The sequence below is a fragment of the Lissotriton vulgaris genome, chromosome 7 (assembly GCF_964263255.1).
Source record: "Lissotriton vulgaris chromosome 7, aLisVul1.2, whole genome shotgun sequence".
NCBI classification, from domain to species: Eukaryota; Metazoa; Chordata; class Amphibia; order Caudata; family Salamandridae; genus Lissotriton; species Lissotriton vulgaris.
This window is the reverse complement of record NC_141695.1, coordinates 1732299202-1732326295: the sequence shown is the minus strand read 5'-3', so window position 1 is coordinate 1732326295 and position 27094 is coordinate 1732299202. Positions and strand designations below refer to the sequence as shown.

Here is a 27094-nt window from a genome sequence, read left to right as displayed (position 1 = left end):
TCACCCATAACCGGGGACGGGGAACAAGGTTAAAAGCTGCACGTAGATCGGCAAAGGCAGAATAAAGGCTGCCCTTGCCCAATGTCACAGTCTTCCAATATAAAAGAATATAATGAAAAACTTGATCAATGGTGCTAGTGTATTTACGGAAATCCGCTTGGTATGGGGACAATATACAAAAGTAAAAGTAATACAAACCTTAAGAAAGATTAATCACAGAAAGTTTACAAACCAATTGATATGCCATATTAGTATATGAAAACATTGAGAATATTTAACAGCTGAAAATCAATGAAAAATTCAAATGATGTAAAAAGAAGAAAACAATTAATTGTTTTTGCTCTCCTTTAAAAAAAAGTTTTTTTTAAATATTATATAGTGTTATCCTCTAAGATGGTGTGCGAAAATAGAACTAAATTCCCATACCGTAATGCATTGCTTCAGGTAGTTGAAAACTGTGGCCTTGAGGGTAAAGCTCTCCCCTCGTACCACAGAGTAGGGTAGCGTGAGGTCCACAAAGAAAGGCTTAAAGGCAGTGACTGAGACTGTAGTGGAGAGGCCAAAACCTAAGCTGGCAGTGCAGAATGTCATGGAGTCCCATCTGGTAATGGTGTCAGGCAGCGTGACCGCCACGTTCGCCTTTCCTGATTGGCTGGAAAAAAATCAGGAAAAGCACACAATTAGAAAAAAAGACCATGAAGCAAAGGAGAAGGATAAGCACTAGAGATTCAAATAAGACAGTGGTTTGGTGCACATGGTAAGAGTTAAAACTGGTAGAGTTAAGACAGAACTATAAAAAATAATTGTTGATTGGTCCCTGACATTTATCGAAATATTCTAAGTTTATTCTGCATGAGAATGTCATGGTGTAGTTTTCAGCAAATGTCATATTTCTACAGGATTTTCACATGCTATCCAGACAGGACAGTTATACAGGTAGGAAGATAGTCATATGTAAGAGGGAAGGATGGTTGGGAAGAGAAAAGTATGGCTCAGGTTAGAAAAACTGGCCAGGAAAGTGAAGGTGAAGGAAGGTCCTAGGATACTCATCAGGAAACAGGGACGCAGGATTGTCCACCAGAGTGAAAGACTGTGCTAAAAACAGAAAGCCATAGACTATTAAACAGCACAGAAGAGGGAGAGAAAGGAGAGCAGCCCAGGATAGAAGAGGTACTACATAGGAAATAGGGATGGCCATAGAGAATGGACAGTCCACTAGAGAAAAAGAAGGCCCAGGTTACAGAGACCATACATTAGTAATGGAGGAAGCCCAAAGAGAAATAGAAACTTTATGAGGGAGTGCATACAGTGGTAAATGCTATAAATGGGGTGGGACACAACCTTTGTTCTGCCTAAAGTTGTGTGAGACTTTCATGTAAATCAAGCTATTTTTCTCCTTGTATTCTTTCATAATCACCCTTCTTCAGCAGGAATATTTGTTTTATTTAGACAAAACTCAATCCATTAAAAAGACAACACATCTCTTTGTTATATGGCACTCTCTGAACAGGATAAGCATCCTCCAACCAAACTATTGTTCACTGGATAGTAATCTTCTGGATGTACGTCGTTACAACGCATGCTTTTACAACGCATGCCTTTACAACGCATGCCTTTACCACGTAACTTTTACAACGCAAGTCGTTACAACGACTTGCGTTGGGGGGCGCTGGATAGTGAATAGTTTAATTTACTATTCCAACTCCAGTCCCCGTGGATAGTAGGGAAGGTGTTGGATAGTAAATTAAAACTATTCCCTATCCTAGAGCGCCCCCCAGCGCAAGTCGTTGTAATGACTTGTGTTGTAATGGTTGCGTCGTAAAGGTACTTCGTCGTAAAAGTTGCGTTGTAAACGCTGTTCCCCTAATCTTCCTTACCTGTTGCTACCAGTACATATTTACTTATAAGCCAGGAGCACAAGCCATTACAGTAAAAGTGACATCAAACACATGGTTCAAGAATGCCCCTGATGCAGAAAAATGTAAAGCAGCTACTTCAAAAGGATTTCATACTTTCTCTAGACATTATTGTCTAGAAGAAGAGTCCCAAGATGATGCTCTGGTGGGCTAGGCAATGCTGTGAAATGTATTCAATTAAACCACTCAATATTCTTGACTTTTCGCAAGTCTTACCTGTATATAATTACATTTTTTCCATTAACTTACACAAAATGGGGAAAGACTCGCTATTCTAGTTTACGTTCATGACTATCAGTGAGAATCGTATGATGCAAAAGGCAATATTACTTACTTCTAATCCTTCTTACTGAAATCATGAACAGCCCAACCTCCTGTCCGGCTGTGAATATAATGCAATTGTGTACAAATATGCCCTTTGGGATGCCATATTCTGCATTTCAAAATGAACTGAGCCTGCAAGGCAAATTGCCAGTACAGTGCATGCTGGGTAATGGAAGCTGCTGGCTGTCTTAAAGTTAAAGTGTATGCTATATCCAGCTGTTGCACTTTTGACCTGATTGGTCGCATTGCTTGATTTTTTTTACCAAAGCTATAGTGGGGGTATAATCTAGGCTATTTTATTAAATACCACATTTCTACTATATATGTGGTAATATTTTATAATTATACATCTGTATTTTTATCAACAGAAAGTAATGTATTTATAGCTGACCTGTCACAGACATATGGACTGATCAACATTGAGGTGACTGAACTAATTCTATGTTCATGACTATCAGTGAGAATCTTACAATCTAGAAATGTAATGAAACTGTAACCAAGGCAAAGCTACAGTGGTGAGCAAAACTCATGCACAGACCAGATTAAAACCTGAAACAAGGCATCATCCTCTCTGACACAATATAAAATAACTCACTATGGCCTTGATTATCAATCAGGTGTAGTGGTAATTACTGCATGTTGGGTGATTAGTGCATGAATTTACTGACTTGTCTGATCATGAGTTAAAGACAGCATGTCATATTTATCATGTGCTAAATACCACACATATGTGGTCCACATGGGCTATTTAACAAATGTGCTATTTACTGCATGTGATATTTACTGCATGCAAAAAATAACGCGTGTTGTAATAACACTCGATTACAAGTATGAAAGGCCATTGAAAAGGACAAAACTTAGGGCATGGCATATGATCTCTCAGCAAACAAAAAGGGCATTTCACTGTAGAAGAATATGGCATATGCCTGTTGCTCCACAATATAGCAATGAGTTGCTCCTTTCCATCCAAATTAGTGTACTTCTAGCTGTATCATTTCATTAGTTTTCCATTTCAATCAACCCATTATTCCTTGATGAAAAAGACAGTGCTTGATGTTTGATACAATTATCTTAAAAATAATTCTTCAATCTCATGAGGCATGACTTGTGGCCCATTTACAGACACTAGTTCCTCTGGATATTTCTACACTTCAACGAGAAATGTAATGTCTTCTGTTGCTCGCACCTCGATCACTAGTCGAATAGCAATAGAATGATACAAGTGTGCATATTCCTCTTACACACAGACAGGTATAGAGAGCGATAATTTCCACACAAATTTTTTGCCATGCTTGTTGAAAAAGTGGAGTTTCAATAACAACTCGCGATTTGTCACTCGTAGTACACGTAATGCACACTCACAAACATTTTAATGTCTCTATCCATCCCTAGCCACCAAAAATGCAATTTAGTCCTTACATTCATCTCAGACCTGCACCTGTGACCTTTATGCAACAATGGTACTAACTTCCTTCTCAAAAAATCTGGGACCACCAGTTTATTTGATCTTTTCACAATACCCAAGAATCTAACAACTGCAACAATGCTGAATTGTAATTCCTGATGCCACTACATTTGTCTGCAGTCTTTTTGAAATGTACCTTCTGATTTACTGCAGTTTCTCATCCTTATAAGCTTTCATCAATCATTTCTCATTGCTCAGCGCTTCTCCACAACTCAATTTCATACTAGCCACTTCCCATTTATCGTCCATTGACTCCTGTATGTCCTGGATTAGCTATCTTGATAAGCAATTAGAATTAATGTTGTCTGAACCCAGGTACATACCGGACTCTCAGGTGTTTTTCTTTGTGAAGGAAAAATCCACTCTGCTAAGCATTGAGTCGCTTTACTGGTTTCTTCAGTTGATAAAAATCAACTAATGGCTTGTGGTCAGTATGAACTTTAAATGCGGTTCCCCATAAATAAGTGCAGAAGTATCCCCCCTGCCCCGACTAACACACATGCCTCCTTCTCATTCAGTAAATCATTTATTTTTGCATCTCTGAGTATTTTAGATTAAATGTTACCACTCCATCAACATCTGCATCGATACAGCATCATCCGCTCTTGACTCAATTAATATTTAGGACTTGCCTCCTGAGTCCTATGGCTTCAGTGCCGTGGTTCTCACAATAGCATGTTTGATATCCCAAACAGACAATCACACTGTTCTGTGTCTGCATTACTTGCATACGCTCCTTAAATTAAAGTGGTCTACAAATTCTGAATAATATTCTCTGACCAGGGCCGGACAGGCCGCAGCGGACACCGGGCGTTTTCCCGGTGGGCTGGGAGGGTGAGGGCCGGTTTGGAAACAGTGGGAGCCTTTTTTGGTACTGCGGCCTGTTTTGCAGCAGTGCTGCAATTCCGGCCCCCTGTACCAAGAGCAGCTGCAGTGTTTCCCATCCCACCCCGTGGCCGGTCCAACGCAATTGCCAGGGCCGGTTTGCGTTCTCAGTCCGGCCCTGTCTGTGACCCATGGTCACATACAGGGCCGGTCAGGGTAAGGATTGGGGCCCTACTGAGTGTATATTTTGAGGTCCAGTAATATTGGTAGGAGGAAATCCCCTTCTGCACTGAGATCATCCAATATAAGTCATGCCCAATGTATTAATTTTACGAGAGTGGAGGAAACTGGGAACCAACGCTGCCCTACAGTATTTTTGAAAGGAAAATTAGGCCATATAAGTGGAAAGTTAGAGATGTCCTGACATAACTGTTCATGCATATCTGCTGGATGTGCGGCTGCATGGGGTGCTGCAGCACCCTCAAAATAACCATGCTGCAGTTCCTAAGGTGAATGGGCATTAAAGATGGTTCAAAATCTTGTTTTTATCGGGTCAGATGTCACACAGGTGTCCAATGTTAGGGTAGTCTTCTGACAAATTGCTGCTTATTCTTTTAACAAATGGATTGGTGCTTACCTTTCTTTCTCTGACTGCAAAGTGAGAAGATTTTTTAAACTGATCTCTATGACAGTCTTGCTGGTGTGAAAGGAAAGACTGTAGGATGCTGCTTTTTCTAACACGCAACAAAGCAAGAAAGCACAAATGAAGCGCTTTTTTGTAATTCTGAAGTGTGATGATGGAAACAAACATTTTAGTAGGATCAAATGAAATCAAGACACTTTCCTTGATGATGTACAAATGACAAATATTCCTGGAACCTAATTTCCTCTCATTATTGTTTCTACTCTCTGTATAGATTTATTAGTAACATTGTACATCTGTGCATATATAGTGGTGATTTCAATTAAAAATGTGCTGTCTGTAAATGTAGCATTGATTGCAGCACCCCTACTCTGAAAATTGTTCCAACCCCACTGTGTTCATGCCAGTGAGAAATGAAACATCAAAAGATCAGAAAGCGAGGTCTTACCCCACTTGCACCAAACTCCAGAGCCATGTCTCTGGGAAGAACGAGCGGACGCTCTGCGGAGCTGCACCAGCACCACCATCCATCACGCTTTCCACGGGTCCACCTGGGGCATTTAACTCCTTGACTTAAAGGGAGATATAGAAACAGACCTACTTGTCAAGAATCTTTATATAAGGTAACTAAAACATTAATAATTATGTTAAATCGTTACAAAGACCACAAGACAAAATAGCCCACAGATGAGTAATAAAAGGTATTATTATCCAGTTTAAGGGTACTCATTTTATAGCATTAAAAATGTTCCAAGGCTGTGTTTATAAATCGATATTTGGTACAACTATATTTTTTACATCGATATTTTTTTTCTCAATATTTTTGTACTTACCTATTTAAGTACAGGGAGTCAATATTTTTTCATCAATATTTTTTACATCTATATATTTTTTACATGGATATTCTGTCAGTGAACTTGCACTTTGAGTGTTTGCATTTTGCTCTATCACAAGGAGCACTTGTACAAACAAGATAGTTCTTTTCAGTCCCATTCTTTTTCTTATTAATTTATTACCACTTAAGAGGCCAATTAGGATGGCGGGCGGACTAACGGTGCTGGGACTGGCCGCCAGTGGTGCGGTGGTCCCGCACCGGCGATTAGGATGCCACCACCACCATTCCCGTTTCAAGGAGACAAGGAAACCCTCTAGGTAATCAAGGACCAGGGTTAATAGTTTTATCAGGCAACAAAGGTCCTTAACTTAACGTAATAATCAGAAAACAATTAATGAATTATAGACAACAATGTCTGCTATAGAAAAAAGCGTGTCCAACCGGACACTGATTTAATCAATGTAAGAAATTCAATAGGATAAGGTGAACAACTATACAGTGGGATACAATCCTGTATCCAGTACATATAACACATAAAGGACAAAACCAAGGAAAATAAACGGGGGTAATTTCTGGCAATTATGTAACGAGGGGACGCTAGTAAAGAATTTGAGATTGGCCTAGCTGACCTCATGTAGTAAACACAATTGAGTAGCACAATGGGAAAACTAGTGTGTGACTACATAAACTGTCGACGGCGTTTCAATCCTGTACATAAATAAAAGGATCATCATCAGGACTAAAAATACATTGCCTGAGTATTAACCATGCAAGCCTTAAGTATGGCTTGGAGGAGACGGACAATCAAGGTGTGAGGTCATCCAGGAGGGAGGCAATGCTCCTGAGTTAATCTGAAGTATGGATAACATGGTCACGGTACCAGGGACCTGTGGGGCGCTGGTGGGGCTGTGGCCGCTGAGTGTGGGTTCCGGAAGGGAGGAGCGGTCATCGGAACATGACCCCGATGTACCTGCCACCAAGTCCATGACAATGCAGGGGGGTACCATAGGTGCCCCCCATGTGCACCCCCAATACCCTGGGGGCCCGCAACTGGCCCGTTAGAGAATTTCGCATCCCAAAGGCATGTTCCGCCCCCATGCTAATATGGATATGGTGTCTAGCAGACACATCCACCATATTAAACCATATTAAACCATATTAGCACGGTGGGGGAACCGCGGCGGACAGGAAGACCGTCCGCCGCGGTACCCCCACTATGCTAATATGGCGGGGGTAAATGGGTGGCGGGCGGAGAAGGATGTAGGGCGGATCACCCTACATACTAATAGGCCCCTATGTGTTAAGTTTGTGTTTACAGACTTTTTAGAGAGCACACCTTTTGATATGAGCACTGATCGTGTTCCAGCTTTATCAGTTCCTGCTCTTCGAAATTCCTTTTGGAGTGGCATTTGCTTATCTGACTGCTGTTTTTTCACATTATACCAGGTTCTTGTATCACACTATGCTATCAATTATCAAGCAAATCTTTAGCAGGTAAACCTGGAGCGCATTCTACCAGTGGAAAAGCAGCTCATACAGCTTGGCTCATAAATGAACCCATAGCAGACATCTGTAACGCAGTGACTTGGAATTTACTTAATACATTCACCAAATAATATTGTCTAACTCTGATACATAAGGTGATGCATAAATGGTTCAGGAAACAATAAGAAATCTCTTCAAACAAAGCTGATTGTAGTTGACCATTATATGTTTTTAATCAGATAATTATTCTCTGTTTATTTACCGGAGGACTTCCACGTAGACAAGCAGGATGATAGTAATAGATAGGGGTTCAAACTACAGCTGAGAGCCGCCTGACCTCGACAAGGATAAGGAGCTTTCACTGAAGAGAAGCTAGTGGACCACAATGTAGGTAATTTTGTTAAACTGTAATACACTACAGGTTGACCCTATGAGACTAAACCCACAGGGACAATACTCTGTCTGAACACATGAGAATTATCAGCCCACTTTGGTGGTAAGAAATATCCAGCATTAGGCTACATTATATGAGTTGAGGTCAAATGAATAATGAACTGAACACTGATCTTTCGGGCAAAAAATGCATTATTAGTTTGTTTGTACTTTATGTTACTATTAAATGTCACCTTTTCTGTATAAAATGATTGCCTCGGTGAGGAGATCCGATGATATATATTTTTTCAAAACTGCTCTGAAATCCCACGTATGGATTCAGTGATTATGACTATTGATGAGGATCCTCTGGAAGAGAATTCTTTTTCTGAAACACTGTTCAGGTGCCTGAGTGTGAATACTGTGCAAGAGGGAGTAACAAGAGGAAGAGGTTGAGGGATATATATTCGGCTCTTGAATCCTTCCTCAGGCACAGGCTAGAGTATAGAGTCCTCCAGGAGGAGACAATGCCGCCTCAAATACAGAGGAACACAAATAACTAAGTATCAAAGGGTTTGTTACAGCGTGTTTTCACCCAGATCTCCTTTAATTATAAGCATTGATGTGGGCACTGTTTTTGCCTTGGTGTAGGTAAAAGGAGGTACCTTAGTCAGCCTAACTTGTGCCCACTAGGGCTGTTAGCAATGCATTTTACCAAAGGGTTGTCTAATCACAATGTACACTAAATTGTAACAGGTTACCATCACATAATCTCAACATAAAGAAAGAATGGATAGGGAGAGCTTGCTTGGAGGAGAGGAGCAGAGAAGGAGACTTTGGGGGGGAAGAAAAGCAATAAAGAAGGTGCATTTCTTACGGCTTTCAGCAAACATTGGACAAGGAAAAGGCCTGCGGGTTGTTTCCTCAACAGCCTTCTTAATTTCACAGTTTGTCAAGATCTTTAGACCGCTTTGCTGTTTCGGAAAGAATAAGCAGGTTAGTTAATATGCAGGGAGTAGAATTACCACAAAATAAGTTCTAACAACCAGTCCACTCCTCTTCACTTTGATGATGAACAGCACAGAATGGCTCGTCTGTTTGATTCTATAAATAACTGCTTTCCTACCCTCAGTCCTTTCAAACCTCACTTCCCTCTCCATCTTCCCCTATCACCTCAAGTTCAGCTAAAAAAAACTCACCCCTTCACTCACTGCAGTCACTGTATCTCATGACTAATTTCAGACATATTAATCCATTGCTGAACCATCTTGCAGGGCACAGAACCTGCCTGCTAATTCCCAGGGTTGGGTGAATGGACACCACCTATTATGGAGGAAATATATTCTGTGAAACTGCTCCTGTTGTTAGGGCAGGTGTCTCCTAAAAGGAGAAAAGACCTTGGCTGCAGATCCTTCCAGCCATGGTGTCATGGTGGAACTGCTATCATATGTGTGAGTCTTTGTGATAAAAGCAAGGGTCCATTTCCAGGACACACATATTTAGTGTCACTCACACTCTGGAAGTTGTCTATGTTACCACTATGGGTTCAATGCCAATCTTGGACAGAAGAGACACTGTCGGATCTTGTTTGATGGACCACTTTCCATTGGTAGCTTTGTCAGATGTCTCTGACATCAACAGCAGGTCTGCCAAATGAGTGTTTCCAGTGGTGAAGGAAGCTCTGCCATTCAGAATACCTCCTCCAGTGACCATTTAAGAGGAGTGGCAATGGAAGGGAGGCAAGAATATCTGACTTTTTGGTGGGAACCCCATTTCGCCCTTCCCTTAAAAGAATCCTTTTGTTTTATGAAAGCCCCACAATGTCAACTTACTTTTAGATGTACTTATTTTGGCAAACCCCAAGAGCATTAATCAAAGTGTTTACCTTTGCTGTTTATGGTGCATTACTGTTTATCAGCATATTATGGCATGCTGATAAACAGGCTCAGACAATAGGAATGCTGTGGGTGCTAGCATTTACCATTGTTTCTACTTGTACTCTAAGTACAATGAAAGATTGAATCAGGTCTTCAACCTTTGACCTAACGCCTAGGTGTTAGGTGTTATGTGCCTATATTTTCTGAGCAAGATTGTAGAACAGCTGCAAAAACTAAGATTACTACACACATACATTTGGACATTAACAGCTGTTTTCCCTTTCTTCAATGTAATACACCCCTCTAGGTTTACTGTGTTTCTTGTTTAGACCTTTCATGTGCTTATTATCACCTGTATTTATTTACTTCCTAGAAGTAAAACTGATATCCCTCAAAGTGAGACTCAGGATTGAACAATGCACCCATAGAGGTGAAGCAAACATGCATAACTATGATCCACTGAAGCTCTCCACCCCCTAACTGATCTGCTTCCACTATCCTGCTCTGCAATCAAAGGACCAATCTGAAAAACATGTACAATGAGGAATGTAAATCAAGAATAAAAAGAGGTATGAAGACACCTTGAAGAGATAGAAGACATCAATATCCGGGGGACGGTAAGGCATCCAGTTCTTAACGGCTGATCTAGGCAGGGGCTCAATAACAGGAAACCAGCAGGGATCTTGCACCACAAACTCATCCACTTCACTGGGGTAGCCTGTCCGGTCTGTGAATGGGAACATGGAGTACACCTAGAAGGCATCCAGGAAGCAAACAATATTTTTGTCTTTGGGAATAATAGGCATAGGTTGAAGAAAGAGACAAAGAGATACATTTATGTAGGCCATGCTCAGCTCTTAAAGACTCTGGGAATGGTCCCCACAGTTATAGGCCTTTTTGCACATATTCCAGCTAATTATAAACACACTTCAGGCCTTTTTTGAGTTTGAACCACTAGACTACCATTTTCTGATATTGAAATTGACTTGGCATCGATCAATCCGCTGCATACCTCCAGCCCCTGGCAAACCATCCTTGCCGCTGCATTACCACCTAAAGCCACAAAGAGAGTGCAGCTCTGAAACACAATCCCTATATGGCATCTTTATCTAAACCACTTTAATGTTTGTTAGTATCACCTTTATCAAAGTGCAACCTCCACTTCCATTGAGTCCAAGTATTCTGGAAAGAAAGATAATGTTGTCTTTCTCTGTGCCAGCCTACCCCACACCCATAATCCAAATGACTTTCTATGCAGGTACTCCAACCATATAGAAATGAAAGAAGTTGCAGGTGACATTAGAAATATCCGCCATTATGCAGTATCCTCATTTACCTGACATCATTCCATACCTAATCCTTGCACCATTCTTTACTCACTTCTGCCCCCATCCTGTCTTACTGTTCGCCACCCTGAGTATCCTTCTCACTAGTGCCTCTGCTGATCAGATGAGATCCAGTTTACAGACTTGCTTTAAGAAAACAAGAGTGCCAACAATTCACTGCATTTGAATGAGCGGGTTTGTTAACACTAAACCACTGACTTGGTCTTTGTTGCAACTGCAGGTGATGGTGGGGAAAACAATAGGAGTGTCATTCAGCGAAAAACACACAGATACAGGGACCTTACAGCTAGGCACACAGCAGCATGATATCACGTCCTGCCTACGCTTTCCCTAGGGAGAGGGTATAGAAATGTGCTGCAAACACCAGAAACAAAACAAGGATTGGCAAAGCCACTAGGTTTTGCCTATGTGACAACTATTGGCTTTGTTTGAGTGGTGTGGGGTAGAGTGACATTGTGTGGCAGGAAGTGGAGTGAAGTGGAGTGGCATTTGTGGAGTGGATTGGTATTTTGTGGGGTGGGGATTGCATTGTGTAGAGTGGATTGGCATTATTTGTAGTGGAGTGTAGTGGCGTTGTGTGGTATGGAGTGTAGTGGTGAGGCATTGTGCTGAGTGGCATGGAGTGGAGTCGCTCTGTGGGTGTGGAGTGGCACTGAGTGGAGTGGAGAGGAATTACACTGAGTGGACTGGCATTATGTGGCAGGGAGTGGTATTGCATGGTGTGGAATGGAGTGGAGAGGCATTGTGTGGTGTGGAGTAGAATTGTGTGATGTCAAATTCAGTGGATTGGCATTGACTCAAGTGTGAAATGTAGTGTAGTGTTATATTATGATATGTTGATTTGCATAAAGCACTAATCACCTTAGCGGGTATCCTGGATACTCTGGATGCGGAGTGGTGCATTGTGTGGTGTGAAATGGCATTGTATGGCATTGAGCTGAGTGGCATTGTACGGCATGGCCTTGAGTGGCACTGTGTGTCATAGTGTAGAGTGGCATTTTGGGACATGGAGAGGCAGTTTGTGGAGTAGGGTGGCATTGTGTGGCATGGAGTAGCACACCACTGTGTGTCATGGAGTGGAGTGGGATTGCATGGAAGAAGAGTAGAATTGTGTGGCGTGGAGAGGCATTGTGTGGTGTGGCATTAATTGGACTGCAATGACAATGTGTAGCAGGAATATGAGTGGAGTGGTGTTGTGTGGCATGGACTGGAGTGAAGTGGAATGTTGTAGCATGGAGTGGAGAGGCACTGTATGGCCTGAAGTGGCCATGTGTCATGTAAATTGGTGGGGTGTGTATTGTGTGCTGTAAAGTGTAATGACATTGTTTGGCGTGAAGGCAATTGTGTGGCATAGTGTGTTGTGGAGTACAATGGCATTGTGTGGCATGGAGTGAAGTGGCATTGTGTGGTGAGTAGTGGAGAGGGATTTTGTGGAGTGGAGTGGCATTGGGTGGCGTGGACTGGAGTGGAGTGGCATTGTGTTGTGTGGAGGGGCATGCATGGAAATGAGTGGCTCTGACTCGAGTGACATTGTGTGGCATGAAGTGGCATTCTCTGGTGCGGAGTGACATTATGTGGCCAGGGGTAGCATTGAGTGGAGTGGAGTGGCATTGTGAGGTCTGAAGTGGAGTGGCATTGTGTGGCGTGAAATGGAATTGAGTGGAGTGGAGTAGCATTGAGTGGATTGGCAATGAGGGTAGTGGCACTGAGTGGAGTTGTTTTGAGTGGTTAAGAGTGGCACTGTGTGGCGTGGAATGGAGTGGCACTGTGTTGCGTGATGTGCAGTAGCATTTTCTGATATGGAGAGGGGTCTCATTGTGTGAGGAATGGCATGAAGTAGCATTGTGTGGCATGGAGTGGAATGGAGTGGTACTGTGTGGAGTGGAGCGAAACTGAGTGGAGGGGAGTAGAGAGGCATTTTTTGTCATAGACAACAGTGGCATTGTGTGAAGTGGGATTATGTAGCATGAAGTTGAGGGGCATGGTATGACATGGAAGGGATCAGAGTGGCATTGTGCGGTGTGGGGTAGCATGAGGGGAGTGGAGTGGCAATGAGTTGTGTGATGTGAAGTGGCATTATATGGTGTGGAGTGGAGTAGCATTGTGAGGTGTAGAGTGAAGTGGCATTGTATGGAGTGGAGTGGAGAGGCATTCTGTGGAGTGAAGTGGCTTGCAGTGGCACTCTGTAGCATGAAGTTGCATTGTGTCAGGGAGTGTCAGTGTGTGGAGCTGAGTGGAGTGGGGTGGCATTGTGTGGGGTGGAATAGAGTGGTATTGTGAGGCATGGAGTGGCATTGGGTGGCATTGAGTGGCACGGACTGGCATTTTGTGTAGTGGAGGCACAATGTGTGGAGTGGGGTGGCGTGTGGATCAGAGTGGCACTGTATGGATTGGCATTGAGTGGGGTGGCATGGAGTGATGTGGACCTGTTGGAGTGGAGTTGAGTGGCATTGAGTGTAATAGAGTGGCATTTGAGTGAAATAGAGTGAAGTGGTACTGAGTGGAGAGGAGTGGCATTGTATGGCATGGAATGGCACTGTGTTGAATGGAGTGACATTGTGTGGTGTGCACTGGCATTGTGTTGTGTAAAGTGGTATTGTGTTGGATAGCACTGTGTGTTGCGAAGTGGCATTGTGAGGCATAGAGTGGCACTGTGCGGAGTAGAGTGACATTGTGTGGAATGTGGTGGCTTTGTGTGGCGTTGAGTGTAGTGTTATGGTGTAGAGTGGCATTTTGTGGTGTGGAGTGGCATTCGAATGAGTGGAGTGGTATTGTGTGGTATGAAAAGTTGCCCGGAGTTGCCAATGAATTGACATATAGATACCAAAGTCTTGTGCTTTATAAATGCAATTATGATATAATATGTTACCAATTATCTCAACCTATGAGCTACGTAAACATCTGATGCCTTTGATCTGACGCAGGAGCTTAGTAGTATTTACAAAGCTTCAGTGTGAGCTGATTTGTTTACAAATAAATGTGTTTTAGACCCAGAATGTCTAGTGGGCGAGAGGGCAACATATATCATACCAGATGGGGTCAAAGGAGATGGAGCCAAGTGGTGGCAGTTGTTGTGGAGCTGCAAACGTTAAAAACCTTCTTCCAAACAGCAGTAGCAGAAGTGCTCACTACTCAATTGTGATGGAGAATGATAGTGATTAACAATTGTTTTGTTATGAGAAGAAGCAAACAGAACAGATTACTGTAGATTTAACCAACGATATTCCAGAGTTGAAAAGTGTCTATGGTGACTCTCTCTTAGACATTGGGGTGGGAGGGGAAGAAGCAACATGGAGAAGGGGTGGATGTTGGGGGAAGAAGCACCATAGAGAAGGGGTGGGAGGGGAAGAAGAAATAGTACAGCACGAGCAGGGGACAGACACTAAGTATGATGAATCAATCTGTGATTGGTCCATGCTCCACAGAAAGAAAGGAAGTAAGGAAGAGTGACAATTATGGCAACAAATGGTAAGGGACGGGTAGGGTCCAACCGATTTATAGTAAACAATACCCTGGCAGCTACAGCCCATGTGATGTTGGCAGGCAAGACCTAAAAACACAGTTAGAATTAGGTATGAAGGTCATAAAATAAGGAGGTACAGGGGAAAGTAGGTGGGGAACACATTGCAGAAAAGTTACTTGGTTATTCCATAGGGTGGTGACTTTCCGACGTGAAATTTCCTAGAACTTAATTAGTCTGATTTCCATGGATGTTAGTGACAAGCCACAATAGTAAGTAAAATTATTCAATCTATCTTTTACTTCCAACTTTCAATCCAGCACTCAATCCATGTACGTTTATATTTATTACGTGTTCATATTGTGTGGTGTTGCTTATGTTTATGTATATGGTTCATTAGCCTTTTCTGTCTTGCTGAAATATTTTCAAATATGCCTCAGTAGAAAACATGTCAAGGGAAATGTTCCTTGTCCATGCCACAGTATAAATCAACAGGGTGAATTTCATCAGTGCACTAATTCCACTTGTTAAAATGGAGGTTGGAGTTCGCTCTTGTCACTAGTGCACCATACTAAGCTTTTTTTAGGTCTGGTCTAGAGGGGTTTTTGGTCACACTTCTTTTTCCATAGTTCTCTTCAAGTGTTATTGACATTTAGTTCCACCAACACTGCATATAGTATGCTGCAAGTGGTCAGGCAATTCAGCAACTGTCAGTCTTGTATTGTAGGTGACAGCATTTTGCCTGATCACATGCGCACAGTCACCGTAAAAAGTGAGTACTTCAATACCAGGGCTGGTCTGTCTTCGGTTTCTTTTAATTAGTGAGCCCTCAGCTTCTTTTAAGGTTAGAAGAGAACCTTAAGTATTTCTTCCCACAGTTCTATGTATGTTAAGATGTGAGTAAACTAGGGTGTTGTGTTTAGAAGAAGGAGTAGGTTTCTAATGTTTTATTGAGAATGTATCAGATAATGAGATACCTTGTTCAATGCTGCCATGTAAAGTGTCATGGCGGATGTTTGCTATTTTGAGATTTGAGAAAGTATTAGATTGTTTGTCCACTAACTTTGTTATATTTCATATCGTTACCCTAATATAGGTCCAGGGAACATCGTACAGTCTCCTTACATCAGCTCCCGTTATTTCATATGAACGAGCCTTATAAGGACATAACTCCAAATAAGGACAGAATGATTACAAGGACATCACGCCTTATAAGATCTGCAGCCTTTTATGGACTAAACCTTTCACCTAGATCATGACGAGAGTGGATTCTGCCCGATCGATAACGCTAAGATGTCATCCTTAACACATATAAATAATTTATCAGTACACTGTCCAGGAGGTACACTTCACCTGTCCCATCAACGCACAAGGTTTAATCCCCAACGTCATCCTCATACTGAACAATGGATGACACACGTACATAGACTGTATGAATACAGCCCCTCTTGCTATCAGTAAGCAGGAGGGAACCGAGACTTCAAGGCCGACACACTGACCAGAGACGCTGCAGCTCCGGCATGCCATCGCACAAGCTGACAGTGGCCTGACGATCTCTTGTGGGGTGCCCAGCTCAAGTCCAGGACGAAGTCCAACACTCCCACTATTCAGGTATTGGGGTTTGACTAAAGCCTAGCCGGATGCTTGGCTCTTAGGCTCTTAGGCTTAGGCTCTTTTCGCACCTACTCACATGCTAGGTACACTTAGGCACATCCAGTCAGGCATCTTAGGAGTACACACTTTATTTTATAAAAACATTCTATATTCATGTATAGGTTCAAGACTGTTGTAAAAGGCTAGAACAATACTATTCCTTCTTATTCACTGTACTGCTGGTTCTATATCTCTCTTACTGTGTTACTGCCGTAACCGTTTACTTATTTTACATGAGAAGAACTACTGGATAATAAATTCTTATTGCAAACATGTTCAACTGTTTCTTCTCTATATCTCTCTGAGAGCAAAAACAAGAAAGCACAAGTGACTGGGTGAAAAGTTATATATTGTTTCCATGAGTTTGAGATTATTGTTTTCTAAGGTTGCAAAAACTAATCTCTCTGATAACAGGAGATTCTAGTGGCACTGCGCGCTAGCTAATGTGAACCATAGGCTGATATATGCGGCAGGGGTGTACTGAGTCAGTCTGCAACCCCACCCACAGTATATGTTATCCGTAATTGTCGTAGGTCCTGCATAACAGGGTACTTTTTGGGACTACACTACAACTTGACACCTATCAATAAAACTCTATGATTAGAATTCTATATGTTTCCCCGAATCCTCTCTGACCATTTCAAGATCTCCCATTACATTGGCAACTTTTATTTAAGGCAAGGATTAAATCATTTTGTTTAGCGTAGATTACACAAATACATTGTGAAGTATCCACCAATCACCTGTGCAACGGTTTACTTAATACAATTGTATGTTTTCTTTATATCAGCTATTTAGCACCTTCCCCAAAATGGATGTAAATCCTTCTTACAGTGCCATTGAGACCCACACTCCTTCTACAGTACATTCTTGAGTTGGAGACTTGTAATTAATATAGATATTAACATCTGGATCTTCTTCAGAACACACAATAATCAATACCACATATCGTCAGGTGCTCCAGTACAACACCCGTACCCTGCCTATCATGGACAGATTGTATATCATCAGCAAAATTCATCCTAAGACCCTAGTACTACTACCATTTTGGAGTGTTACAATCTTTTTACTTCAATGGAAACCATGTAATTCCTGAAGCACCTTCTACAGCATAGAAGTTAGTCATTCATATATCTTTATGGAAAGACACCAAAACACTAATGGCCTCAGTACAAGCATAGGTGGTATTTATCACAACTGGGAAATAATGATACCACAAGGTTTGTTATTTATCAGGCGTGATAAATAGCATTTAGTGTGAGCTTGTGGGGAATAACATGCAGAGTTTGACACACCAAAACCTGCATGACTGGGTATTGACTGTTTGGTTTTCCCCTGTTATATTTTCGGCAGGTTTGACCCGCAAAAATGTAACCAAGGTGTAAGTACTTTTTGCATCCGATGTGTTAAATATAACTCAACTCGTAATTCGACCTGTGCGCAAGCAGGGGTTTGCACAGGGTTTGGAAAAAAAATTCTGTTTTATATTTAGGCCCTATGTCCATTCTGACTGAAGCAATATTATACTTCATTGAAACCATATATAGAAGGTAGACCATGGAAACCCACCTAACACCACAGTACCAATTCCATCTGGAGCAGTACAATCTTGGAACATCTATGGGAACTATGTCATTCCATCCGCACCGTCTACAGCATAGAGCCTAGTAATCCATACATCTAGATGGAAACCCACCAAAACACTATATCCAATTTGGACTGCTGCAATCTTTACCTAATTGAAGCCCGGCATGTAAGCGAGGCTTCAATACACCTCCATGAAAATTTGTCATAAAACCCATTTTGCTTCCTCAGCGTGAGTACGAGTCTGTATTAAAGCCCTCTGAATGCGTTATCATGGGTATGGAATGATCCAGACATTGAGACTACCAGGTTTTGTTTCTAGTGACAGACTTTTCAGGGCTTACTACTTACATTATCTGCGTTCATCTCCTGTTCAGGCTTCAGTAGAAGGACACTGAGGTCAACGGCTCTCACAGAACAAAGGGAGCGAGGAGCTGCACTGAGCTGGAGTTGGATCTTGGCACCTGGGAGATCCTGCTGCTTTGAGAACCCAAGAGTGACCTGTTGAGAAACAAGAGACCTGAATCAACAACAAAGAAAAGCTTGATATTCAGAAAGACACTTCCAACCACATTGTAGGAAACAGACTTCACTGTTGGTGCCATAGGATTCCTGAGTGTAGAGTAGAGCCTTTTCTTATCTGGCCCTTAAGTTGTGAAACCTGCTCCCCTACTTCCTCCTATGTAATGCCAACCAGGCAAATTTTCATAAGGAACTAAAAACAACTTTTTGTGTAATTGGTTAGCTCCCAGTACAGTGCCACAGAACCACTTCAGGGGTAATCGATTGTGCTTTTCAATAAACCTAAAAATAAAATATATAAATAAATACATAGGACTGTAGGCCATGACCAGATCTTTGCCACAATGACTGGATTTTGTTAATTAAGTGCTTAAAAAGGTAAATGGAGTTGCATGCATAGTTGATTCTTTTCTCCATTATTTTGTGTCTGTATTAGTTGTTCCTAAACATTGGCCTTTGGGGTTATTTCTAGGAAAAATAAAAAGGGAGTAATCAAGTGGCTACATCTGTTGCCTCCATCTTTTCCTGGAAGGATAGCCTATGGGCGAAGACAAGTGAATTCAGCCCTCATGTGCTTTATAAAAAAGACACCTCCACGGAGTGGGAACGGGGGTTTAATCTCCCTCCCAATTGAATTTCTGGTCTGTTTCTGCAACCTAAGTGTAGCCATGGTGCCCTTTGTCTCTGTGGAAGATATCTGACAGACTATGATGCAGCTGGGACTTCTTGTGGCAAGTTTGCTATTAACGGATGTCCTGGTATAAGAAGACAAACAGCAAATGAGTAGTGGCACATAGATGTCAAGCATAGCTTGCCACCAGTTGAGGTATTGAAAGGGGCCAAGCATCTTCCAAACTGCCTCACACTCCAAAGTGTGTTTCTGCCATTGGTGAGGTGGGTAGTGAAGCCTCAGTCTGATGTTCAGATACATGAACTATAACTGTTTTCATCCCTCTAGTATCATTAAAGAAGACAACTCCATTGCCCTTCTGCAACTCTTGACCACTGCTTCTTTCTTCAACACAACAGTCCCCACACCTAACCAACTCACCGTATTTTTGAAGCATTTAGCCACTTCAAACCCAGTCACATCAGCCACCATCTGCCCATTGTTGAGCACGATGTATCCCAAAATCCGGGCGTAGGGTGCAAAGTCAGAGTTGAGGGTCACGCGGAGAGGGAACACACTCCACAAGCCTGTCAAGACAAAGCAAACAGCATTCCTATGTTTCATCAAGCATCTCTACCCAGAAGATATGTTTCCAACACTGTCAGAGTCCTCATTATGGGACAATAACAATGATGGAGCAGAGACATCTGAGCTTTGTTTTATTCTGTTCTAAGCAGATTTTACTAACACTGAATTCAGTGCCACCCTGCGAGACAATTGAAACCAACTACGTTTGAAGTGCCCCTGTAGCTCCACACGACTCCAGGGACTATAGGCCCGATTAACAGAACTAACTTAAGACAAAATCCTAAACTTACTACCATTTCGGTATTCACAGAAGGCACTTACTCATTTCGGTATTCACAGAAGTTAGGAGTCCTAACTTTAGGACTCCTAAATGCCCGAAATGGTTAAGTGCCTTCTGTGAATACCAAAATGAGTAAGTGTCTTCTGTGAATACCAAAATGGTAGTAAGTTTACGATTTTGTCTAAAGTTAGTTCTGTGAATCGGGCCCCAGGTCTGGATAATGACTAGTGACTAGTAGGTGGGCATCTGGCACATATAAAATGATTCATTGGATAACCTATCTCTTTTTTCATCTCTTTTTCAGGGATAATCCCTTGACATCCAAGAGAAAGTCCAAAGCTCCATAGGGAAGCATGAGTAGCAACTCCACTGTTTGTTTCATTTTGGGACTAGTTGAGTGTGGGTTCTTGCTCCTGTTCTCTCTGCTTGACAAATTAGATAGCCATCATGTCTCTCTGTCCTCAAAATGTCTATATGCATCCTCTCGTCATCATGCAAACCAACGTTGCCCTTACCCCAACACCAGCCTAGCAGTTTGTATCATACATACAAAACACAGATAGCCCTCTTATTAACCCACCACACTCACCGTGGCTTGCTCTTATGCTCTTAGGCGACGACTCTTCCAAGTTGCGAGTCGCAAATTGCGTAGTTTTGCAACTCGGAATTGCCGACTTGCAAATTGGAACTTACAACAGTGTCTCAGACACTGTTTGCAATTTCTAATGAGGTCGGAAATTGCCGGCCTCATTATTATTCATTAGGCAGGTGCAATTTGCGACTCCATTGGTAATGGCTAGCACTCCCAGGGATGGTGGCCTGCTGGGGTCAGCAGACCACCATGTCTGTGACTGCTTTTTAAATAACGATACAGAAAAGGGGTTGGTGATGAACAGAGTGTCTGAATTAAGCAGACCACTCTTACCCAGTCAAGAGATCAGGGCTTAATCCATCACCGTTATTAAGCGTGGAAGGGTATACTCAGATGTGAGTCCCTAGCTCATTGCACCATCAGGATTCAAGCAAGCCGGGCCGAAGACGGCTGTAATGCCAGAAACCGGTCCCCGGTAGCTTGTTTCCTTCCCAGTATAAGAATTGGCTTGGTAGTTTGGTCTGCCCTGTTCCCATGATGCACTGGGCCAGGGTCAGACTAATTTGCATATAGCCAAGTTCTGAGCTGGGATGGTGCAGTGAGCTAAAAAACGGTGATGGATCAAGCCCTGATCTTTGGACTGGGTAAGAGTGGTCTGCTTAATTCAGACACTCTGTTCATCACCACCCCCTTTTCTGAATCATTTTTGTCCACCATAAGCGTGGAAGGGTATACTCAGATGTGATTGCACCATCAGGATTCAAGCAAGCCGGGCCGAAGACGGCTGAAATGCCAGAAACCGGTCCCCGGTAGCTTGTTTCCTTCCCAGTATAAGAATTGGCTTGGTAGTTTCGTCTGCCCTGTTCCCATGATGCACTGGGCCAGGGTCAGACTAATTTGCATATAGCCAAGTTCTGAGCTGGGATGGTGCAGTGAGCTAAAAAACGGTGATGGATCAAGCCCTGATCTTTGGACTGGGTAAGAGTGGTCTGCTTAATTCAGACACTCTGTTCATCACCACCCCCTTTTCTGAATCATTTTTGTCCACCATAAGCGTGGAAGGGTATACTCAGATGTGAGTCCCTTGCTCATTGCACCATCAGGATTCAAGCAAGCCGGGCCGAAGACGGCTGAAATGCCAGAAACCGGTCCCCGGTAGCTTGTTTCCTTCCCAGTATAAGAATTGGCTTGGTAGTTTGGTCTGCCCTGTTCCCATGATGCACTGGGCCAGGGTCAGACTAATTTGCATATAGCCAAGTTCTGAGCTGGGATGGTGCAGTGAGCTAAAAAACGGTGATGGATCAAGCCCTGATCTTTGGACTGGGTAAGAGTGGTCTGCTTAATTCAGACACTCTGTTCATCACCACCCCCTTTTCTGAATCATGCTTTTTAAATAAAGCATTTCTTTTAAATGCAGCCCATTTTCTTTAAAGGAAAACGGGATGCATTTAAATAGGAAAAAATGAAACATTACTGTTTAATTTTTTAAGCATAGGCAGTGGTCCTTGGGACCACTGCCTGCTCCTAAAAAATATTTTCAATGACAGTCTCAAAGGGTAAGGGGTCCCCTAGGGACCCCATCCTGTTTGTGTGTAGCTTACCAGCCATTTGAAATGGGTGGTAAACTGCAAGTGTTTTACAGCCGCATTTGCGATCGCAAAACAGTCTTACATTGAAGTGCGTGTCGCTATCAGGAAGGGACCCACTTGGCACGCCCCTTCCTAATAGCGAGTTGAAAACCCTATTTTGCAAATCGGTAATAGGTTACCGACTTGCAAAATAGGGTTAGTAAATAGGGCAGACCTATTTTGCAGTCGCAAATGGGCCGATTTCCCGTTTGCGACCGAAAAAGATTATTGTTCATTTGGCCTTTAAAACCTTATTCTCTTAAACATTTGCTTAGTACCTGGTTATGCAACTGAGTTGATCATCCATAAAAACTTAGACATTCTCTTCATTACACTGACCTGGTGCTGAGATACAATCATCCACTAACCACACACAAACAAACCTGGAGGAGGCATCACCATCTTGAACAGGTTTTCCACCTTGTGGTTCTTTTCGACATCCTCCTGACAGACAAACTCTCACACCAAACATCTCACCATTCATCATCTCATCAAACACCCATCTGTGTACAGCAAAGACTTCATTTATGATTTCTTTGATTTCATCTGCTGAAACTTAGTTTTTTAATGAAACAACATGTAACCTGGAGAGTTTAATCTTCCAGGGGATCAGAATGAATGATGCGAAAATGCAACATCATTGCCTCATGTAACTGGCATCCCATATAACAGTGTCAACACATTCCAAAGAAAACACCCTTGATCTTGTATTCTCTGTCCTACCCACCCAAACTTGCAAATATCCCAACCTTTTAAACTGATCAATTCTTATTTATATTGTCTATCTTCGGCCCCTTTAAATTGGCAACCAAACCATCTGTGACAACCACATATTCGATTAAGAATGACCCATCAGACACTGTAGGCCAAATACAGATCCTACTCAGTCCTGCCACCACCTCTGATGGTGACATGATTCTCCCCATGCTGAGTTATACCCACAAGTGCTCTGCAGAAAGGAGGTTCCTAAAGAACTGAGAGCAAACCTGTTTGTCGCATGGTATATTAAGAAACATAATTGCGACAAAAGAAACGCTGGCAAACTTGAAAAGACATGGCATGAATCCAAATCCACTGCAAATATCACAATCCTCAAAATAACATAATTCAGAGTGAACAATGCATTGCTATCACCAAGGCTAACTACTTCATGGACACCATCCACGAGTGTAACAATGAAAATAAAGTATTATTCAAATTGTTCAGACAGTGGTCCTTGTCATTCCCTACAGAAACCAATGAACGTTAATGAACGTTTTATTAATCAAACCAATGCAATCATTGTCACATTGACAATTCCACTACCCATGTAAAAGAAATGTACATTCCATCCCAGCACACTGCATGACCTGGTATCCCATCAAACACTTGTCAAAGCATTCATTGAACACCATCCAACACTCTATTATAATGCCACCCTACTATGGTTGTGGTCTCCTTCCATCATCTATCATTAACCCCTTGCGTGCTGATGACGGCCCCCGTCCGTCATGCATCACAGTGCTCGTGTGCTGATGACGGCTGGGGGCCGTCATGAACCTGCCCGCTCTTCGAAACGGCCGCACAGGCACAGAATCGCGGCCGCGCCCAAGGGGTTAAACTGTGGCATCTGGAGACCCTTAACCCTACCCTGTATCAACACCTCTCTCCTCATGGGTATCTTCCTCTCATCCCTGAAAATGTGTCAAATGAACTGCCTCCTCAAAAATCCAACCTTGACCCAGAGGAGCTGTTTATTTACTGTTCCTTCACACATACTCTCTTCCTAAGGGAAAGCTTTTGAGAGAACAAAAGATAACTAACTTTGAAAGCACCTTGATCTCCAAAGGCTTCTCCAACTCTGCCAATCAGGGTTTCACCCCAACTGTAGCTCAGAGAATGTAACTTTCAATATAGGGCATGATGATCTACCAACCACTGATATTGGTGAACCAACATGGTGACCCACTTGGCAAAGATCTATGCTACTGATCACCAGGACTTATGTGAAGCTTTCCGTTAATAAATAGGTATCACTGACATCATCTTAAATTTGTTCACTGTAAAGATCGCTGGTCAAAATAATTTGTATTTTCTCTAGAAACATCAGGATGCACGTCTTCATGGATGCACGTCTTAATGAGAGATGGTAGTATGCAAGTACTTATGAGAGAAGTTAGTCTCCTTCCCGACAAAGTTGTACTTTTCACTTGTATTATTCTGAGGCCAAAGAGCTGCAACATGAATTGTGTTCCAAATTCTTCCATCATCTGTCTTTAAGAACTTCTCAAGCTTTTTCTCTCTTGTGAATTTTGATCCTGGTTGACAACCTACAGGTGCTTTTATATTTACTCTACCCGCTTAAGCAAATTCTTAACTTGTTACTCATTTTCTCTGGTGAAAGTAGTTCTTGCTTCGCTCTTGCTGCTCCATCTCTGTATTTCTCCATTCTCCAATTCTGCTGTTCTTCAAACCTTTGCCCCAAACCATCCATATTGGACTTAACCTAGTATTCACTGCCCTCCTTTTAAACAACTCAAAAGATGTGTTACCAGTAGTTGCATGTTGAGACATTCGATAAGCTGGTATCCTGTCTTGCAGTACGTGTTTCCAATTTAAACATTTAGCTCTTGCTAACTGTATGCTCTATTTTATTGTCTTATTCACCCTCTCAGTTGCACCATTTGTCTCTGGGTGGTTCACATACCATCTTTTGTGATTCATAGCATGGTTCATTAAATACTTCTCCATTTCTTTAGAGCAAAATTAAGGACTGTTATCTGACAACATAGAATTGAGATAACATTCACTTTTAAAAATCTCATCTAGAAATGTCATCACATTAGCAGATGTTACAACTTTTACACAGGTAAACTCTATCTACCTAGAATTTAGATCCATGACAACTATAAGTTTAAGGAATGTGATGTTCCCCTATGGTAAGGTCCCATGATGTATTTTGCTATTTCATCTTAAGGAAATTTTGGAAATACCTACAAATCTTGTCCCCAATAGCCAGCTCTGACATCCATCCCTCCCCTATGGGGTGCCTCAGGGCTCCATCCTTAGCCCTCTACTTTTTAACTTGCATGTAAAACCCTTAGCCGATATTATGGAAGATGTTGGGCTGACTCTGTTCTCCTACGCAGACAACTCCCAAATTATCTTCTCTCTCTCCATGGAAAGTACGGACAGATCATCCTCCCTTCAGCTAGGCCCAAGGAAAATTGCATCATGGATGAACACTAATCATCTAAAACTTAACGGGGAGAAATCCGAGGTCCTGATCCTTGGCAAAAACAAAGATCTCTGGGTCCCACAACATTGGCTCTGTGAGATGGAAGCACTCCCTCGTCCCTCTAGTCAAGACCGTAATCTAGGCGTAACCATCGATGACTCGCTTACTATGCACCATCAAGCAGTCAAGGTAACTGCCACCTGTTTCACCATCTTGAAGTGGCTCAAAAAGATCATCTGGATGCTGCCCGATTTCACCCAGAGAACAGTAGTCCAAGCTCTTACCACCTCAAGACTGGACTACGGAAACGTTTTTTATCACGGATCCAACAAGGTGGTGACTCGCAGGCTGCAGATGGTACAAATCTCTGCTGCAAGACTACTTTGCAGGGTTCCCAGAGCTTCCTCCATCTCTAACCATCTGCGGGACTTGCATTGGCTCAGGACTGAGAACCAAATCAAGTTCAAAACCCTGAGCTACATGTTCAAAATCAAAATAGGCACAGCACCTCAGTACTTACAATCTCTAGTCAGCCCCTACGTGCCTACCCGCTGCCTACGCTCCTCCACTCAAGGGAATTTCTATGAACCCAGAATCAAACTATCTCGGATGGGAGGTAGATTGTTTGCCTACCTTGGTCCTTCAATCAATCAATCAATCAATCAATCAATCAAGACACTTGTATAGCGCGCTACTCACCCGGAAGGGTCTCAAGGCGCTTGGGGGAAGGGGGCCGCTACTGCTCGAACAGCCAGGTCTTGAGTTGTCTCCTGAAGACGAGGTGGTCCTGGGTCATCCGAAGGTGGATGGGGAGGGAGTTCCATGTCTTGGCCGCCAGGTAGGAGAAGGATCTGCCTCCGGCGGTGGCTCTTCAGATGCGTGGTACGGCGGCGAGGGCGAGGCTGGTCGACCGTAGCTGGCGGGTGGGCTTGTGGAAGGTCAGGCGGTCGTTGAGGTACTTGGGGCCTAGGTTGTGGAGAGACTTGTGTGCGTGGGTGAGGAGCCTGAAGGTGATCCTCTTGTTGACGGGGAGCCAGTGCAGGTTCCTCAGGTGGCTGGAGATGTGGCTGCGTCGAGGGATGTCCAGGATGAGTCGGGCTGAGGCGTTCTGGATGCGTTGTAGTCTTTTCTGTAGCCTGGCCGTGGTTCCGGCATAGAGGGTGTTTCCGTAGTCCAGCCGGCTGGTGACGAGGGCCTGGGTGACCGTCTTCCTGGTTTCGATCGGGATCCATCGGAAGATCTTGCGGAGCATGCGGAGGGTGTGAAAGCAAGAAGAAGAGACGGCGTTCACTTGTCCTGTCATCGAGAGGGAGGAGTCCAGGATGAAGCCCAGGTTGCGTGCGTGGTCTGACGGCTTGGGGGCGGTGCCCAGGGCTGGGGCCACCAGGAGTCATCCCAGGTGGAGGGTGGTCCAAGGATGAGGACTTCCGTCTTGTCTGAGTTCAGTTTCAAGCGGCTGTTCTTCATCCCTTCGTGGAGGCTGGTTCTGGCGGTGTCGGGGTCTCTGGTGAGGGAGAGGATCAGCTGGGTGTCGTCGGCGTAGCTTGTCTCCTTTCTGGTGAAGAATTGGCTGGGTAGTTTAGTCTGCCCTGTTCCCATGATGCACTGGGCCAGGGACAGACTGATTTGCATATAGCCAGGTTCTGAGCTGGGATGGTGCAGTGAGATAAATAACGGTGATGGATCAAGCCCTGATCTTTGGACTGGGTAAGAGTGGTCTGCTTAATTCAGACACTCTGTTCATCACCACCCCCTTTTCTTAATCGTTGAGGTTGTGTTGGCATGCGATGGCTGCGAGAGGTCTCATGTAGACGTTGAAGAGGGTGGGGCTGAGTGATGATCCTTGCGGGATGCCGCAGATGACTTCGGTGG

The 27094-nt window shown here is 43.1% G+C and overlaps 1 protein-coding gene across 1 annotated transcript in view; it reads right to left on the bottom strand.

Moving 5' to 3' along the window:
- Window positions 1-27094, bottom strand: part of LOC147706487 (alpha-2-macroglobulin-like protein 1) — a 287367-nt gene that overhangs the window by 145438 nt on the left and 114835 nt on the right. The window contains exons 14-19 of the mRNA XM_086929620.1: window positions 19359-19504; window positions 18137-18286; window positions 10324-10494; window positions 8743-8839; window positions 5622-5745; window positions 427-652 (exon numbers count right to left, since the gene is read on the bottom strand). Of these exons, the coding sequence (XP_086785746.1) occupies window positions 427-652; window positions 5622-5745; window positions 8743-8839; window positions 10324-10494; window positions 18137-18286; window positions 19359-19504 (914 nt within the window). The remainder of the gene's footprint in view (window positions 1-426; window positions 653-5621; window positions 5746-8742; window positions 8840-10323; window positions 10495-18136; window positions 18287-19358; window positions 19505-27094) is intronic.